This window comes from Primulina eburnea, chromosome 4 (genome assembly GCF_022965805.1).
Source record: "Primulina eburnea isolate SZY01 chromosome 4, ASM2296580v1, whole genome shotgun sequence".
Taxonomy (NCBI): Eukaryota; Viridiplantae; Streptophyta; class Magnoliopsida; order Lamiales; family Gesneriaceae; genus Primulina; species Primulina eburnea.
Window position 1 is genome coordinate 36,210,015 of NC_133104.1, and position 16,530 is coordinate 36,226,544.

The 16,530-nt window shown below is 34.3% G+C and overlaps 2 protein-coding genes across 2 annotated transcripts; both read right to left on the reverse strand.

Annotated features, from left to right (window-relative positions):
* Nucleotides 1-8,274: 8,274 nt before the first annotated feature.
* Nucleotides 8,275-11,137, reverse strand: LOC140831033 (G2/mitotic-specific cyclin S13-7-like). Its single transcript, XM_073194724.1, has 9 exons — nt 10,859-11,137; nt 10,342-10,471; nt 10,176-10,236; nt 9,875-10,072; nt 9,654-9,779; nt 9,216-9,464; nt 8,954-9,115; nt 8,686-8,867; nt 8,275-8,597 (listed from the first exon to the last, which is right to left on the reverse strand). Exons 1-9 carry the CDS (start codon nt 10,893-10,895, stop codon nt 8,459-8,461), a joined length of 1,284 nt encoding a protein of 427 aa, XP_073050825.1. The 5' UTR covers nt 10,896-11,137; the 3' UTR covers nt 8,275-8,458.
* A 957-nt stretch (nt 11,138-12,094) lies between these two features.
* LOC140830251 (uncharacterized) lies at nt 12,095-13,048 on the reverse strand. The gene is made up of 2 exons (XM_073193533.1): nt 12,755-13,048; nt 12,095-12,574 (listed from the first exon to the last, which is right to left on the reverse strand). Exons 1-2 carry the CDS (start codon nt 13,046-13,048, stop codon nt 12,095-12,097), a joined length of 774 nt encoding a protein of 257 aa, XP_073049634.1.
* Between the last annotated feature and the right edge of the window lie 3,482 nt (nt 13,049-16,530).

Below are 16,530 nucleotides of genomic sequence, written 5' to 3' on the forward strand. Positions count from 1 at the left end.
CCTCACATCCCTCCATTTTATAAGAAGTTTTGTCCTCGAAACTTGGTTCCGAGAAATCTGCAAAGAGGTATGGGTAGAGTTGGCGCATCCTCTCCTCTACCTCCCACGTGGCTTCTCGAGCGGTATGGTTTGATCATTGGACCTAGACATAATGGATGGTTCTTCGCCTAAGGACCTGATCTTTCGTGTCCACGATTCGGACTGAGACTTCTTCATACACTAGATTTTCATTTAGGTTCCCATCACTCACTAAGGGTTCTGCCTCCAGAATGTGGGATGGATCTGATATATATCTTCTTAATTGATTAAATAATTAATTAATTTCTTTTTAATTATTTTTAATTAATCTTTTTTCGCATAGTTTAATGGTTTTCAATCTAGTTCAAACAATCACTATGCCAAAAATCACTTTTTACTTCAGATAATATCTGAAGTAATAGGATACTTAAGTGCCGAAGTATATGGACGTGAAGTAATAGATATACCTTTTACTTCGCATAATACCCGAAGTTGTAGTATTGAAAATACCGAAGTCTTTTGGCCGGTTTTGAGAGAAAAACCGGTCCAGAATTGGACCGGTGTCGAAGTAATCAATGTGTTTTACTTCATCGATTATAGTGAATAATGAAGTAGTATATCATATAACTTCCTCTTAATTATTATTTAGCGACGGAATTCATGTTCAAAACTGTCGCTATTGTGCGACGGAATTCATGTTCAAAACCGTCGCTATTTTGCGACAGAAGTAATGTTAAATACCGTCGCTAGTGTGCGACGGAATTTATGTCAAAAACCGTCGCTACCTAGCGACAGGGTTCATATGATTTCCGTCGCTAAGATGTTAGGTAAATTAAAAAAAAATTTAATAAATCTGTGTTATGAATTGGTGCGGTAAAATATAAAAAAATTTAATAAATCTGTGTTATGAATTGGTACAATCGTGTAAAAAATAAAAACTTTAAGTATCGTAAAGTGGTAAAATCGTGTAAGAAATAAAAATTTTAAGTGTTGTGAAATTGTAAAATCGTGTAAGTGATAAAAATTTTAAGTGTTGTGAAGTTGTAAAATTGTGTAAGTGAGAAAAAATTTTAATTGTTGTGAAGTGAAGTGGAAGAAATTGGAGAGAATTTGTATGTATTTATAGAGAGTGGTGGAAGAAAAAGAGGGAAAAATAGGCAGGATTGAATTTTTTTGAACATGGCGACGGTTTTAGTAAAAACCGTCGCAACATTTTAAATCGGCGACGGTTAAAATGGAGGGAAATATATCGGGGTGGAATTTTTTTGAAAATGACGACGGTGTTTTTTTAACCGTCGCCAAATTTTTAATCGGCGACGGTTGACTTTAACCTGTCGCTACTTTTAGCGACGGTCAAATAACAACCGTCGCTAAATATAGCGACAGTTTTTAAAAAACAGTCGCTAGTTTTAAATATGCGACGGTTTTTATTTGACCGTCGCTAAAATTAGCGACGGGTTAAATTAAACCGTCGTCGATTTAAAATTTGGCGACGGTTTTAAAAATCCGTCGCATGTTTTAATCTTTTTACTTCACCAGCTCATATTTTCATTATTTTTTACTTCATCAAAATTGATATGCCGAAGTAAAATATATAAAAAAATACAGTGAAGCCCGTGTTTTTAAACATCCGAAGTAAAATATATTATTTTACTTCGCTTGTGTTATTAATGAAGTTACTGGTAATATATTACTTCGTAATTTATTTTTGCCGAAATAACGCCTGGCGAAGTAAAATGTCATTTTTCACATAGTGAATCTCCAGATTTTGATTAGATTCGATTTCTTGACATCCATTTTAATTTATATTTATCTTTTCGTTAATATATAATTATATATTTCTCTCGTAAATCGTGAATGAGTAATCTAACTTTGAAATTTGAATAATGATAACGCTTTATCTTCAAAGATTTGATTTGATTTTAAATTTAAATTACTCTTGATAAATTGGATGGATTCGGTGAGATTTGGTGAAAATTCGATTATATCCTAAACTACTAAAATCTCATATCCTACTAAACGGTTAAAAATCTTATCCTACAATCAAAAAATTGTAATTTGTGATTTACTATATTTATTTTCATTATTATTATCATTAATTTATTCATTATCGTCAAATCTTTAATGATTTTTTTATTGGGATATTCTTATCTAAATAGTAAATCTTATGTCACTGCTATTCTTTTATTCCTTTCGAATTACGGCAATTGGATATCCAGCCAGAAATTTAATAATTGAGTTTGTTATTTTAAATTCTTGGATAATGCCAATTTTATATTTAAAACTACAAGAAAATAAGATATTATTATCATAACTCCCAAAGATATCTACCTAGTGTCACGAGTACATTTCTCCTGCTTATGTTCTCAACTGAATTTGATACAATAAGGGGACACGTCTGACTCCCTAAATTCCAAAGATATTAACCACCGAATCCTATCACCATCTAATCAATTTTTTTTTTTTTTTTTTGTCTTTGTTTTTCCTTATCCTTACTAGTTACAAATTTAAATTAATAAAATTTTAATCACGATCTTAGTTCGAATTACTGAATCAAAATTCAATCTTCTCAAGGTAAACTTAAATTTTCCATCAAGATCATGAACCTTGAGCTCTGATACCACTAAAATGTCACGCCCCGAGATCCATGGCATGAACATCGACAATGTTCTTGAGAATTCAATAATTAAATAGTTTAAGAACACTAAGCTTAAACAACAGTTTTATTCCAAAGAAAAATTTATTCAGCAATTTATTGTCTTACAAACCAATGACAAAAAAAACACTATTCCAATGTTCAACTTATTCAAATAAATGTCAACAATAAACATAAAATTACAAATTTTCTAGCCAAATCACCATCCCCAAAATTCAGCCGATTACTGCTCTGCTATCTCATTCTCATCTGAAATGAAATGTAAGGGGGTGAGTGATATGGTCGTCACTCAGTAATTGGAGGGATCTTATCTTCAAGTTTTTTAAAAAGAAACATTATAATATTTTTCTTATCACTAGATCATATCTTTAAAACTTATTCACGAGTAGATCTAAAACAGAAAACAAACAATATCAAATATCTGGCTTAACTCCCCAGATTGGATCATAATATCTTGCTTAAATACCCAGACCGGATCATATTTATCTGGATTAACTCCCCAGATTGGATCATGGATGTCTGGCTTAACTCCCTAGACTGGATCATAAGTGTCTAGTTTTACTCTACTAGACAAGGTCACAAACAAGAACAAGACATCATAAAAAAATATTTGTTGAAAACGATCGTCATGAAATACATCATACGTTCAAACTTAAAATACCATAAAGATAAATATTATAACGTATCAAGAAAATATACGTTCCACTTACAATCTTTTGCTAGTATTGAAATTAAGGTTGACTCCAAGAGAACTTGAGAGAGAGAGAGAGAGAGAGAGAGAGAGTTTTGAGAGAGTTATTTGTTTAATGTAATATGAGAAAAGTGGAGGGTTATAAGTTTTATATACCTAGGACAAAGTTGGGCCAAGGTAGTAATTGGGCTTAAGGGCTTGGGCCTCACATTTGCACCCTCTTGTAACCAGTCGTGCAACATTACTTATGAACCAATGCCAAGACTCATAATTTTCTTCATTAACAAGCGCAAATACTATAGGTAAAACCTGGTTATTGACATCCAAAGTTACTGCTATGACTATTTTGAGCTTATACTTGGTGTACATATGGGTACCATCTACACTGATTATGTTGCGACAATTACGAAAACCATCTATACACGGTTTGAAAGCCAAAATACAAAGTTCAAAATTTTATGTAGATGGTCATACGATCGAAGGTGCTTCCACTCTACAATAGTTCATGGATTGTACTTTGACAAAGCACCAATATATTTAGGAAGCAAAGTTGCAGAGCTTTCCCATGTGCCATAGACGATCTCTACCGCGCGCTTCAAACTCTGTCATGCCTTAGCATACGATATATCATACCCATATTTTGCTTGGACACTTTCTCGCACATACTTGATCTCATATGCAGGATCACAACACACGATTACCAGAAGTGTACTGACTATCATGTTAACGTCAAGGTTGTGGTGATCTATACCGACTTGACTAGATATACATGTGTGATCATCACCATATTTGGTGATCATGAAATAGCCTAAAATTTTTTTCGACGATGCTCGAAGTTCCCACCCACAATTGTCACCTTTGGACCGATTCTTGCATTTGACCTTCCAATTATCGGAGAACTTTCAACAACAATATATTCACGTCTCAAACCTCGAACAGAAAAATCCTTCACTGAATTTATTAAATCATTTTTGCTCTTAAAAATCATTTTTATAGCGAGCTCTGACCTATCAGGATTGTAAAAGTTTGTTCGTGATGCAGAAGGAAGACCAAATGATTCTGGAATTTGTTCGTCATATACTTCATTGAAAAATTGGAGAATTTCATGTAAATTTTGCTCCGGTGCAATAGGAAAGTGCTTTATCAGTGTTGCTCCACACATCAAGACACGCGACGATGTGCCTTCAATTGCATTGTTAACATGGTCATTATCTTCTCTGTCAATTGATGTAGCATACAAATCATCATCGTTATGCATGACATTATGAGAAATGTCCCCAAATAAATCATCTTGCTCATATATGTGTTCTGTAATTGGGATGGGAATATTTGCAGCCCTAGTAGAACTATCAAAATTTCGAACATTTGTGGTATTTTATTCACACCCCATGAATTTAAATCCAATTGGCGTGTTCTACTTGAAGCCCATGCAACATCAACTCCTAATGGAACCGTGATATGATGATCCCAACCCCCTGAAGTAAAATTTTGGAACTTTTCAAGTTCACAATCTTGATTTTGATGATAACAAAACTTGTTAATTGTGTTACTAATGATCTACCTTAGTGTACAACATCTAGGATCACTCACGAGATGTTTACATCGCAAAACTAAAGACCCAACTGATAGCACAAAATGAATCAGTCTAACTGGTTACGTCAATTGAGCAGTCCAGCTGATTGTCCAGTTGATAGGTGATTCAGCAGGAAAACCTCAGAAGCCTGGCCAGGTGAAGGAGTGTTCAACTGATGAAGAAACCCAGCTGATTAGTCAAACTGAACAAGTGTGAAATCAGTTCAACTGACGAGTCAACTGATTTCACCAGCCCAACTGAAAGATCAGTTCAATTGACTAGTTCGAAGTATCAGTTAGAATCTTTCAGTTATGGATGAAGACAAACTCTTTCAAGTGGAATCCAGTTGTACGTGAAGGTACAAACCCATTATCCAGTCAAAGGACATTAATGGTCATTGCATCAGTGCATTAAAGGCAAAACGTTTCAGAAGGACAGTCGAAAAGTCGAGACACAAAGACCAAGAAACGAATTCAATAAATGAGTCTCAGTGTACGATCATTTCTCCCGCCTATATAAAAAAAGATCAATGAAGATTCAAACATATACAACTCAAGAGAGAAAAGAAAAGGTCACGCTACAAAGCCATATCAGCTTAAGAGAAGCATTCAGTCCAGTCGAGTGAACTCTTTACAGATACATCAGGTTAGATTAGAAGCGTATTTCCCTCAGTGTGTGAGAACATCCTTGTTCAGTTCTCACGCACAAAAACACTCTCAACCACTCAAATATAGTCTTGCACAAAGACGTTAAACTTGTGTATGTAGTCTTTCTTACATAGACATTAAGAAGTGTTGACTGGAAGGCGCTGCCTTCAGTCTAAGTCTAGGAGTTCAGTTTAGGCAGTGGGTAAGTCCTAGCTGAGTGGGTTTGTACAAGTGTTTGTATAAATCAAAGTCTTCTAGTGGATCCTACCCGAGGTGGTAGAAAGGATGACGTAGGAGTAGTTGAAGTCTCCGAACATCCATAAACATATCTTGTATATTTAACTGTTTAACTATTGTTTTTAAACTGTTTGGATCTGTTAGAGAATCCATCAGTTCAGTTGTCATGAATGCAAAAGCTAATCTATCCTTTTTCGGTTATTCAGTCTTTTCTAATATAACAGTTTTCTTCACGAAGGATTACTTCGAGTTTCTTCTGCTTGGTTTTTAACCAAACTCGATTTAATTCATCGATGTTAATATTCTTAGAACACGAGCTATTGCAACTCATTAAAGAATAATTTGTTTGAAGCGTCCGAAAGAATGCTCAGCAAACGATCCTTCATAAAATCTCATTGTCTTGTTTTATTCATCCACCATGCATAGCCTTCTTTGGTGTGAGCCGTGATATGGTGATCCCAAGAACCGGTGTCGATCCCAGAATATGTCTGAGTTGACTGTTCATCGACGTGATACATAGAAGGTCCCGCTTGATTTAAACGTACTGTTCATAAACATTGCGTTATTACCAGCATGACTGCATCAAAATCATAATCACCTACGTTCTGCAATATTGGCGATGAATCAACATACAAGTACATACAATCCAGTGTGGGCAAATCAAACATAAATTATAGACTATCATCATATGTGATATAGACATGCTCTTCAATATAACGAGACAACGAGCTATAACAATATTTCATTGACAATCTGATGCAGAATTTTGATGTCAATCTCCAGCTTGCGATGCACATCACCAGTTGGAAAAATGTAATAGACCGTGTGATTTTAATTGGCCTGGTCGCGTGGGATTTTAATTGGCCCTCATAGTATCCATGTCTGGAGCGAAAACAAGATATAATGTATATAACTATAAAAAAAGAAAAATTAATTATGAGTTTATTACAAATATTAAGATATATATTTTATATTTGATTAAATTTCAAGATCACTTATTATTATTATTAATTAATTAATATTAATTACAAAATATATTTAATAAAACTGATGTTTGTATTTATATTAAGAAAAATATGTGATGACTTATATTTAAAAAGTAAAATTGTACACATGTGTAATTATAATTTCTACATATATTAATTTTTAATATTAATAATTTTAACAATTAAGAGTATCAATAATTTTCTTAAAAAAATAAAACATAATAAAAAGAAAAAAAATTCTAATTTACAATATAAAATTATGTTTTTTAAAATTGTTTTCTACATAATCACATGATAAAATTTGACCTTAAAATTTATTTAACTAATTAAATAAAATTTTAATTAAGTTAATTCAAAATATGTCCCTGGGTAAAAATATATTAATTACAATAATTAATTCTTATATTACTTTGCATTAATATCAACATAACTAAAATATTATAGATTATATTTATGTGATCGAAATTATAGTGTAGCTATACACTATTTTATACTAAAACACTTATAAATTTAGTTAATAAATGTAATAAAATACTTTATAATTTTATCAATAATAAGTACACTAATATTAATTTATTCTCATATTTAAACAATATAATTATATTTATAATACTAACCTTGAAAAATATTTTCAAATATCAAAAAATATTTATTATTACTCTCTTATTAGTATACCTATTATTATTATTTTTATAATGTGATTAAATTATAATATTTAACGAAATTATACTTATTTGTTTAATGCAAGTGAACAAAATTATAATTATATTAATACAATATAAATAATACAAATAAAATATATGAAACTACTTAAATTATCTTTTCAAATGTGGTAGAACTGCAATAAATGACAAACATGATCAGAAATATTACATAAAATAAAATATTTTCAATATAGAAAGAAAAAAATAGATACTTTACATGTAATATATAATTATAATATTATCAACAAAATAAAAACATTACCTCATAAGATCTTTTCGAATAACATTATCAACTATATTACGTTCGAGCATTCATGACGCTATACTCCTGAATTAAGAGCGAGACTCGGCTGCCATATTCCTCAATTTCGAATTCTGATACTCAGACACAATTCTGAATTCACACCGAGAATTTTTAATAATATATTATTTTTTAAAGAAACCCATGCCTTGATATGGCTTCTGCTACTATGATGACATTTTTACTAGTTTCCGAGGGTTAGTCCATCTGAATAATATAGTGACTCACCATTCTGTCTTCAGTACTGATGACTCAGTTCCTTTTTTATGTTTATTTTTGGTTAATTCCATTAGTAGTGGTCCACTCGCTGTGTTATGAATTCATGATGAAATTACAAGAATCAAGGAATTGTTGGAGAGGTGGAGTGACGTCGATATAACGGAGCAGAGACTGGTAGACCAGGTCGTCGTGTTGTCTGATTACAAGTTGGACAGCAAGTGATCAGAACCACAAATTACTGCTGACATAACTAATGCTGAATCCAAATGGACAGCAAGTGATCATAATAACCTGAGAAAAACAGTTAAATCCCGACAAAGTAGTAATAATAATTGACAATCCACACACGAGGCACAGATCATCATTCCAGAAAATGATCTTTCTACCGAAACACAACCCAAAAATAGTCACTTTGCTGATGTAGTCTTAGGCTGAGAGAAGTCCCTTTGCTGCAGGAAGCTTGGCTACAGCACTCCTCTCTGGGATTGAGTACTTTCGAGCAACTGCCTTGAGCTTATTTTCTACCACACCAGAATGGAAGCTGGCCAAAAGCTTCGCGCATTCCCTATGGCAAAATATTAAACAAGTTCAAAGAAATTGGAGGGCATCTTCTGATACGTGACAACATGAAAAAAATCGTAAAATTCATTTACAATAGCTGATCTTCCGAATAGCCAGTATGGTGCTTCAGAGTTGGGGTCCAAAGGGGACTCTTGTTAAGAGTGCAGCGTGCTGCATACACTGCAGATGCAGAAATCATTGAAGTGCAGTACGGTATGATTGTGGCGTAGTTCATTAAACCAAGTTCGGCTAAGAAAAACGCCATGTTCTCCAGCTGAGACACCCAGAAACAGGAATTCAATTTTTATTTTTTTTGAACTTAATAGAAGGTTTAGAAATTTGATGTACTAATTATTTTACCTCTTGATCAGATGGAACCGAAGCTTTTATGTATCGAACCAAGAAAACATATGGAGTTGGAACAGTTAGATACCACTCAAGTTTTCCAAGAATTGCTTTCTCCATCAGAAGAACTTGTTCTCTGACGTATGCATTGTCAGATAAGGCTATAAAGTCACTTACCTATAAAAAAAGATCAAGAAAAATAAGCTTAACTTTTTCTTCCATTTTGTGAGAAATAATAAAGATTTGATGTTCTTATTTTATTTATAATAATAGCCACCTCTGGTGCCCATATCTCCTCATACTTGCAAGCAATGAGCATTGAGCTAATGCCAACCAGCTGCAGTTCCCTCCTCGGAACAGTTTTTACCGATAGGAATCGATCAACTATATTGATTGTCAAATAGAGACTTTCGGGCATCAAGTCAAACTTCTTGTGGACTTCAATTAGCCAATCTACAAGAATGGCTCTCATCTTAGGGTTGATTTCTGGCTGTGAATCCATGTAATCGTGAACTCGAGCCTCTCCCTAATTGAAAAACAGTAAATATGTGATGTACAAACAAGGAACAGGAAGAAAATACTTGAATATGGCAATTTCTAAACTACGGAATTGTTAATCATAGAATCTTAAAGGGTTTTATCTGTTATCCATAGGCTCTCTAAATCCGAATCTTGGCTCCATATATCAGAGAGGATTTGTGAATAAAAAAAGCACCTCTGCGAGCTTGTAAAAACTATAGATATCCTCAATATACTCGACAGCCGCCAATTCATTTTCCACATCTGCTGCATCAATATCTACTATAAGATCCTTTGGTTTCTTGTCGAGTCGACAAACATCCTGTAAAACCGTCAGAGACAGAGGATTGAAGTAAATATGGGTTGAGAGAGAACATTAAATTCTTGATAACACTGTAAATAATCAAATCTATGAACCTTGCTTCTAGCAGTAAGAATTGCAGTAAGAGTTTTGGTAGGATTCTTTGATGATCCTTCCTTCACTTTCTTTTTGCTTTTGCAGATTTCTTCTTCATCAGAACTAATGATAACCACGGCTTCTTTCTTTGGCTTGACCGTTTCCTTCGCAGTTACTATAGAGGCTTTTGCAGCACATTCCTTCCCCGCCACAGGTTTCTGCAGAATGGCAATTCTTAATACATGGTTACAATATTAAAAATTCAAGAAAAAGAAACTATAAACTAAACCAAGAAGATGCCAATATATTTCAATATTCTACCTTGCTGTTGTATTTTTCTGCTGCAGCCTGTGCATTTTCCAACAGCTGTGCTCCAAAACTCCTGAAAATTTAAAGAAAAAGAAAAGAATCAATTTCTCGAGTCTTATATAACTTGCACAGAACCAAGGAATCATTCAGTGTGCGCATATGTGAATAATTTGAGGACCTTGTTACAGGACGAGTGATTTGATTTTGGGGCTTCCCCTCAACAGCTGGAGCAATCGCTAAATTTCCAATATCTCTGAGAACACGCCGGTTTTTTCCTTCGGCTTGTCCATTCTTTTGCTTTGCTGCTCCTAATCCAAATCAAGGAGGGAAAAGGAATCCATCTTATCTTTATAAAGTCCCAAACAACAAAGAGAAGCACAGAAAACTATTCGAAGAATGGAATGCATTAAAAAATACAGAATAAAAAACCGGTGAAATTATGAACAGAAACATTGGAACTACGACATGAAAATATCCAGAAAATGAAACTAAAATCCACACAGAACATAAATCTTCTCTTCAAGATTTTGCTAGAATTGATGAAAAATCATCCCGATAGAAATCCACAAACAGTAATCAATAAAACTCATCACAATCACAAAACAACAGAATTCATGATCGTGCAGAATAAAAGATTATTATAATTACAAAACAAAGCTTAAAAACGTTTACGCATACGTAATCCTCAGATTTACCTATCGGTTGCTCTGGGACAACAGCTTTTGAAGCCATCTCTAAATCTACTTCTCCAAATTCTTCAGAATTATTGTTGCTTTGACCGCCAAAAACTCCACCCACACTAGCCCAAACCGTGGACAAAAACACCTGGAGACGACTATTTCGTGTCTCTCCTTCTTCTTGGTTTTTGATCGCCACTATGTAATATTGAAATCCCTCTTCTTCTGAGTGATTCTTGTCTCTTTTTTTCTTTGATTTGAAAGAAGTGATGAAGAAGGTGAGGTTTATGCGGAGAGTGAATCGTATAAAAAGTTGGGATGATGAAGAGACGCTTCCCTTTTTAACGGTCATATTCCAAGTTTTGAATAGAATCCGTTGGATTCAATATTAATTAACGGTTGAGATCGGTATTTGGGGCTTCACGTAGATTTTAACTAGCCGTTGGCAGGGAGAAATAGTGGAGTGGAGCCATTAATTTTACCCTTAAGTGAGTTACCTTTTGTAATTTGATTTGGGCCAGCTTTTTGCAAATACAAAATTTGGGTATATTTTTTTACTTATTTATATATATATATATATATATGTTATTTATGTGTTCATCGTTGAAATTATTTATATATGTAATTTTGGTATGCTGTCAATCAATCATGTTATTTAGGGCATCTGCATCCGTTCGAATTAATCCATGTTAATAACTCTACATCTCATCAAAAATTATGGGGTCCACGAGCCACATATTCATTACATTAACACTTTCCCATTATTAACACACACCCACATTTATTTAATATCAACTTTCATTATTTATGGGTCTCACTGTCCACTTACTCATTTTTTTTTAATTTTACAACAAATATTACTAAAAATAAATAGTATTATTATTTTAAAATTAACTTAATTCCAATATTCATTAAAATATTATTAAGAAATGAAAAAAATGTTGGACTCTTTTATTTAAAATAATATACAACACAATTTTTTTTAAAAAAACACAAAATATGTTGGGTGCAATAATTGTCCTTGCTTGGTAGAGCGATCGAACCATGGTGCTTGTGCTGCTGTGCGGTTTAAAAGATTTGAGTTGCACCATTACCAATAGCTATAACTAGTGGTAATGGTGCAACTCAAATCTTTTAAACCGCACAACAACTCAAGCACCACGGTTCGATCGCTCTACCAAGCAGGGACAATTATTGCATCCAACAAAATACACGAATTACGATAATTGAAAAGAGAATTACATCAATCGAAAATTACATATTCCATTTCTCTCTAATTTGGTCACACAGATGTTCATGAACTATAAGCTGCTCCGGCGTCATTTGTGAAGTGTCTTTCGAAAGGATTTCGTATTCCTTAAGCAAATATTTGCTCTTTTTAGCTTCAGATTTGTTCAAAGCCGCTTTTGCTTTCATCTCCTCTATTGCAAGTTCTTTTTGTTTCCATTCAGATTCGCTCTTCTTTATATCTGTATACTGAGTAAAACATTCGAACATACTGTCGTATCTTGTTGTCAAATCCTCCATCGATGATTTTGCTTTGTTTTTACCTTTTCTTTTTGCGGCTTTTTGACCAATTGGACGAATCTCTTCTTCATTTATATCTAAATCAATACTCGCATCTTTGTTCGATGAGGTGTTGCTAGCCCCCGACTCTGTGATTCTCGCTTTCTTTGTACCAACCAAGTGATCATCGGACTGTGGAGCGAACAGTGGACGTGTTTTCATGATTCTCTACACATGCTCCAGATTAAATGCAACTCCATTATTTTCATCACGATATTTTTCATATGCAAACCGCAATATGTCTTCATCACTATGGCCGCTTCGATAAGTATTGTAAACACTTTTATAATTTGCGTTGAAGCGATTTACCTTTTCTTTGACGGTATTGTGCTAATGAGATCGAATCACGTTTAAAGCTCTCAGAGATGAACCAGCGGGACGATTGTCATTGTAGTAGTCCGCAACATGTCTCCAGAAATCATTCCCCTTCTGATCATTGCCGATGACTGGGTCATCACTCATTGTGACATACGATCTCGCTAGTAGCTCGTCTTCCTCCTTTTTCCATATTATTCGCTTCTTCGTACCCTCAACATCTACATCAGCATTTTGCACATTTTCGAGATCAACTCGCGTTTCACGGTCGGACAACTGAGTCTCTGGGACAAACGTAGGAGTTGGCGGTTCGTTTTCGATTGGCATATTGGTGGATTGTGGATTATATAATCCATAAAAATAAGGCGGCATGAAATCTGGGTTGCCTATACTTTGCCAATATTCAGGTGTAGGCGGTGGATACGGAGCTCGGGAGGTGTAATTTGGATGATTCGAAGGATTTTCATAACCTTGGAAATTTGAAACAAACGGTAATTTGAAATTGTGGTGGATATTGTGTAGAAGAAACAAATCGAGGTCGATTTTGTGAGTTCTGACTATTGTCACCCATTTGGCTTAAAGATATGCTTCAACAAAGAAATGATGAAATTGATAAATGTTGTGGGATGAATTTGTAGAAATTGATTAGTATATATAGTGAATAAATTTTAGTAAATAGCATATGTAGTATTTAATTTTGAATATAGCCGTTGGTGAATAATTTGGCCGTTTGAAAAGAGCCGTTGGTGATGATTAGCGACGGTTTTTGAAAACTGTCGCAAATTAAAAACCGTCGCTTTTCAGTTTGCGACGATTTACGAAAAACCGTCGTAAATTTCGAAATAATGCCGTTCATTCTGATGAATTTCTTGGCTGCCATGTCAGCCAAGATTATTAACACATGCACCCACATTGGTGCATGAACATTAATGGGTGTTATTAACACCATTAACCTACCAATGTGGGTGCCCTTATGTATATATCGTTGAAATTATTTATATATGTAATTTTGATATGTTATCCATCAATCATGTAATTTATGTGCCACCGCTGAGGTGATACTCACATAGTGGATATACAATTTTGATATGTTTCATCATGTATATCTACTAGATAAGTTCAACTTCAGCAGTGTGTACAGAAATGTACACGATTGGTGGACAACATATCGAAATGTATATGTTATTAGTTTGTAAATATTTTTTAAATTTATTTTAATTTTTTTACGAAACATTTATTTCAGTTTACTATAAATTTTTACGATTATAAATTTTTCATTTAAATTAATAAATAATATGATCTTATTTAACTAAGGCTTCTTCTCAAAAGTTATCCACATTTAAAGTAGTAATTTTTTTTTAATGTACAACGTGGAAGGGTCTATCTAAACTAAATCTAATGTAGATGTTCTTGCAAGTTGGATTTGAACCAAATATAATTGGGCATAGATGTCTTTAAAGTAGTTTTTCTTCGTATACATGTGCGTAGATTAGTTATTTTTTATAATATTTTAGGGTAGTGTTAAATAAATTTGTGTAAATAAATTAAATATTATATTTTAAAATATTATTTTTTAATATTAATTATAAAAATTATTTAAAATGTGTTGGGAGCATATTTAATTAGGCCCAAAATTTAATTAAATCCAAGAAGATAAATGGAAGAAACAGATCAGATAAGAAGCTCTTTAATTCAAAGTTCGTTTGAGTAGGTCAAACAATGTGCAAAATGGGAAGAGATCGTGGGAAAGTAACATGTGCAGATAGTGAGTCATGGGAAGAGTGGAAAAAACCGCACTGCAGTAGAGAAAAGGAGGCAGTCGGGAGAACAGAGAGGACACACAACACACATCGCAAAAACTCCATGCAACTCTTTACAGAATTCTCATATATTTAGTCAAGCTTTTTCATACTTTTTCAGTCATATTTTAGTATCCTCGTATATATTCTAGCACTATTTTGTTATATATTTCATGGTTTTGGTAATTTCATGTTAGAAGTTTATTTCATCAAGTTCTATTGTCTTTTCTTTTGTTTTGGCGTTGTATTTGTTTAGGAGACTATAATGAATAGTTAAATTTAGTGTTCATAATCGTCGTGAATTTTAGAAGTTAGATTTTCATTGTTTTAACACAAATTGGTGTATTTTTGCACCTGATACGCTCGTAAATCAAAATATTGTGCAAACAATTTTTGGCACGTCCAGTGGGACCATATGCTGCCAAGGAGGAAAGAAAACGTTAATCAGAAAAGTGGGGAGTCTTTGGTTAATCAAGAGGGAACTCAGGTTCCACAGCCAGAGCAACTTGTTGTTGAACCACATGACGAAGAAACGGATCTGCATGTTCCGACTATATACAATCAAGTTTCAAACAGGCTGATGGAAGAATTCACTGCTATAAATATTGGGGAAATTTCACAGGCATTATCTAAGGCAATGTCTGACTATTTGAAGACCTTTTTGAGTAAACCGAATCAGTCTGTCCGAGAGGAGCAAAATACCACTATCAAAGAGGCTGATCGGAGGAGTAATCAATTAAATGAACTTGACCAAGGAGCGGGACATTCAAACGCCGGCGATCCTCGCCGCCCCAGAGTTCACACTCCCAAAGCAACATGAAGGAAGGTACACACCACCACATAAAAGGAAGTAAACTTTAGGTGGAAGAGTTCGGCCATATCCTCGTACAAATGGGGCAGGGAGTTCGAAACAACTTGTCAACCAAGTCTATGCGATTACTAATCCTTTTGTATCAATGTATCAACTATGAATGTATATACCACACTTGGGTTATCAGGGAGTTGATGGAAGTTTCCAAGGATGGAATGCTGGTTACAGTATAGGGGCTCAGACTCAGGGGGGCAAACTATTATCACCATCCGCTCCCCAACAGAAATACATCAATGATCGATCTTGATATGGTGAGAGAAATTGTCCAAGAAATGTATGGGCCGGCCTTGAGACAAATTGGCCGCCAAAAGTTTCATAAGCCATACCCAACCACATAGATGTCAACAATCCATTTCCCAGAGGTTGCAAGGTACCAGATTTCAGCCTATTTTCTCGGGAAAATAGTCAATCTAGCCTTGAACACATTTCTAGGTTCACTATAAGGTGTGGGGAGCTAGCGAACTTGTAAAACTTTACTAGTTTGAAGTTGACATTGATCCCAAATGCCCTTACTGGCACGACATTTTCGTGGTATGCCGCACTTCCCCGAAACTCAATATTAAGTTGGCAAGATATGGAGAAGCAATTCCATGCTCAGTTTTACCGAACTGAGCCCGAGGTCTGCATCGCTGATTTGTCAAGGATGCCTCAGAAAAATGAGAAACAACTGATATGTTCATTGATAGGTTCAAGAAAACAAAGAACATGTGCAAGGTGTTTCTTCCAGAGACTGAGTTTCTCAAAATAGCCCAAAAAGTGCTATACTTTGAGCTGCGAAAGAAGTTTCAGGGTATGAAATTCTGAGATTTCTTTGAACTTCCAGGAAAGGTTGGGGAGTACGAGGAACTATTGACAGAGGAGTAGTCTAAGAAGAAAACAACAATGAGCTCTTATTACCATGAGGTGGATGAGATCGTGCTAGCCGAAACTCGATCGAACGGTTCGTGCATAGTCCAGTTACTCAAGAGAAAATCCACAGAGTCGCAGAAGAAGAGCACCACCTAACTTCCCAAGGACATGCAGTACACATTCGATGTTTCCAAAACAGACGACATATTTGATTTTCTGGTTAAAGAAAAGTTCATAACTTTTCCACCCGATCATCAAATGCCTACTAAGGACGATTTGAAAAGTCGAGA

Coding starts and splice junctions, on each gene's coding strand:
- LOC140830251 (XM_073193533.1), bottom strand. CDS start 13,048: ATGCCAATCGAAAACGAACCGCCAACTCCTACGTTTGTCCCAGAGACT. Junction 12,575..12,754: donor CATCTCTGAGAGCTTTAAAC/GTGATTCGATCT, acceptor GAGCATGTGTAG/AGAATCATGAAAACACGTCC.
- LOC140831033 (XM_073194724.1), bottom strand. CDS start 10,895: ATGGCTTCAAAAGCTGTTGTCCCAGAGCAACCGATAG. Junction 8,868..8,953: donor CGGTTCCATCTGATCAAGAG/GTAAAATAATTA, acceptor TGGGTGTCTCAG/CTGGAGAACATGGCGTTTTT. Junction 8,598..8,685: donor TATTCGGAAGATCAGCTATT/GTAAATGAATTT, acceptor ATTTTGCCATAG/GGAATGCGCGAAGCTTTTGG.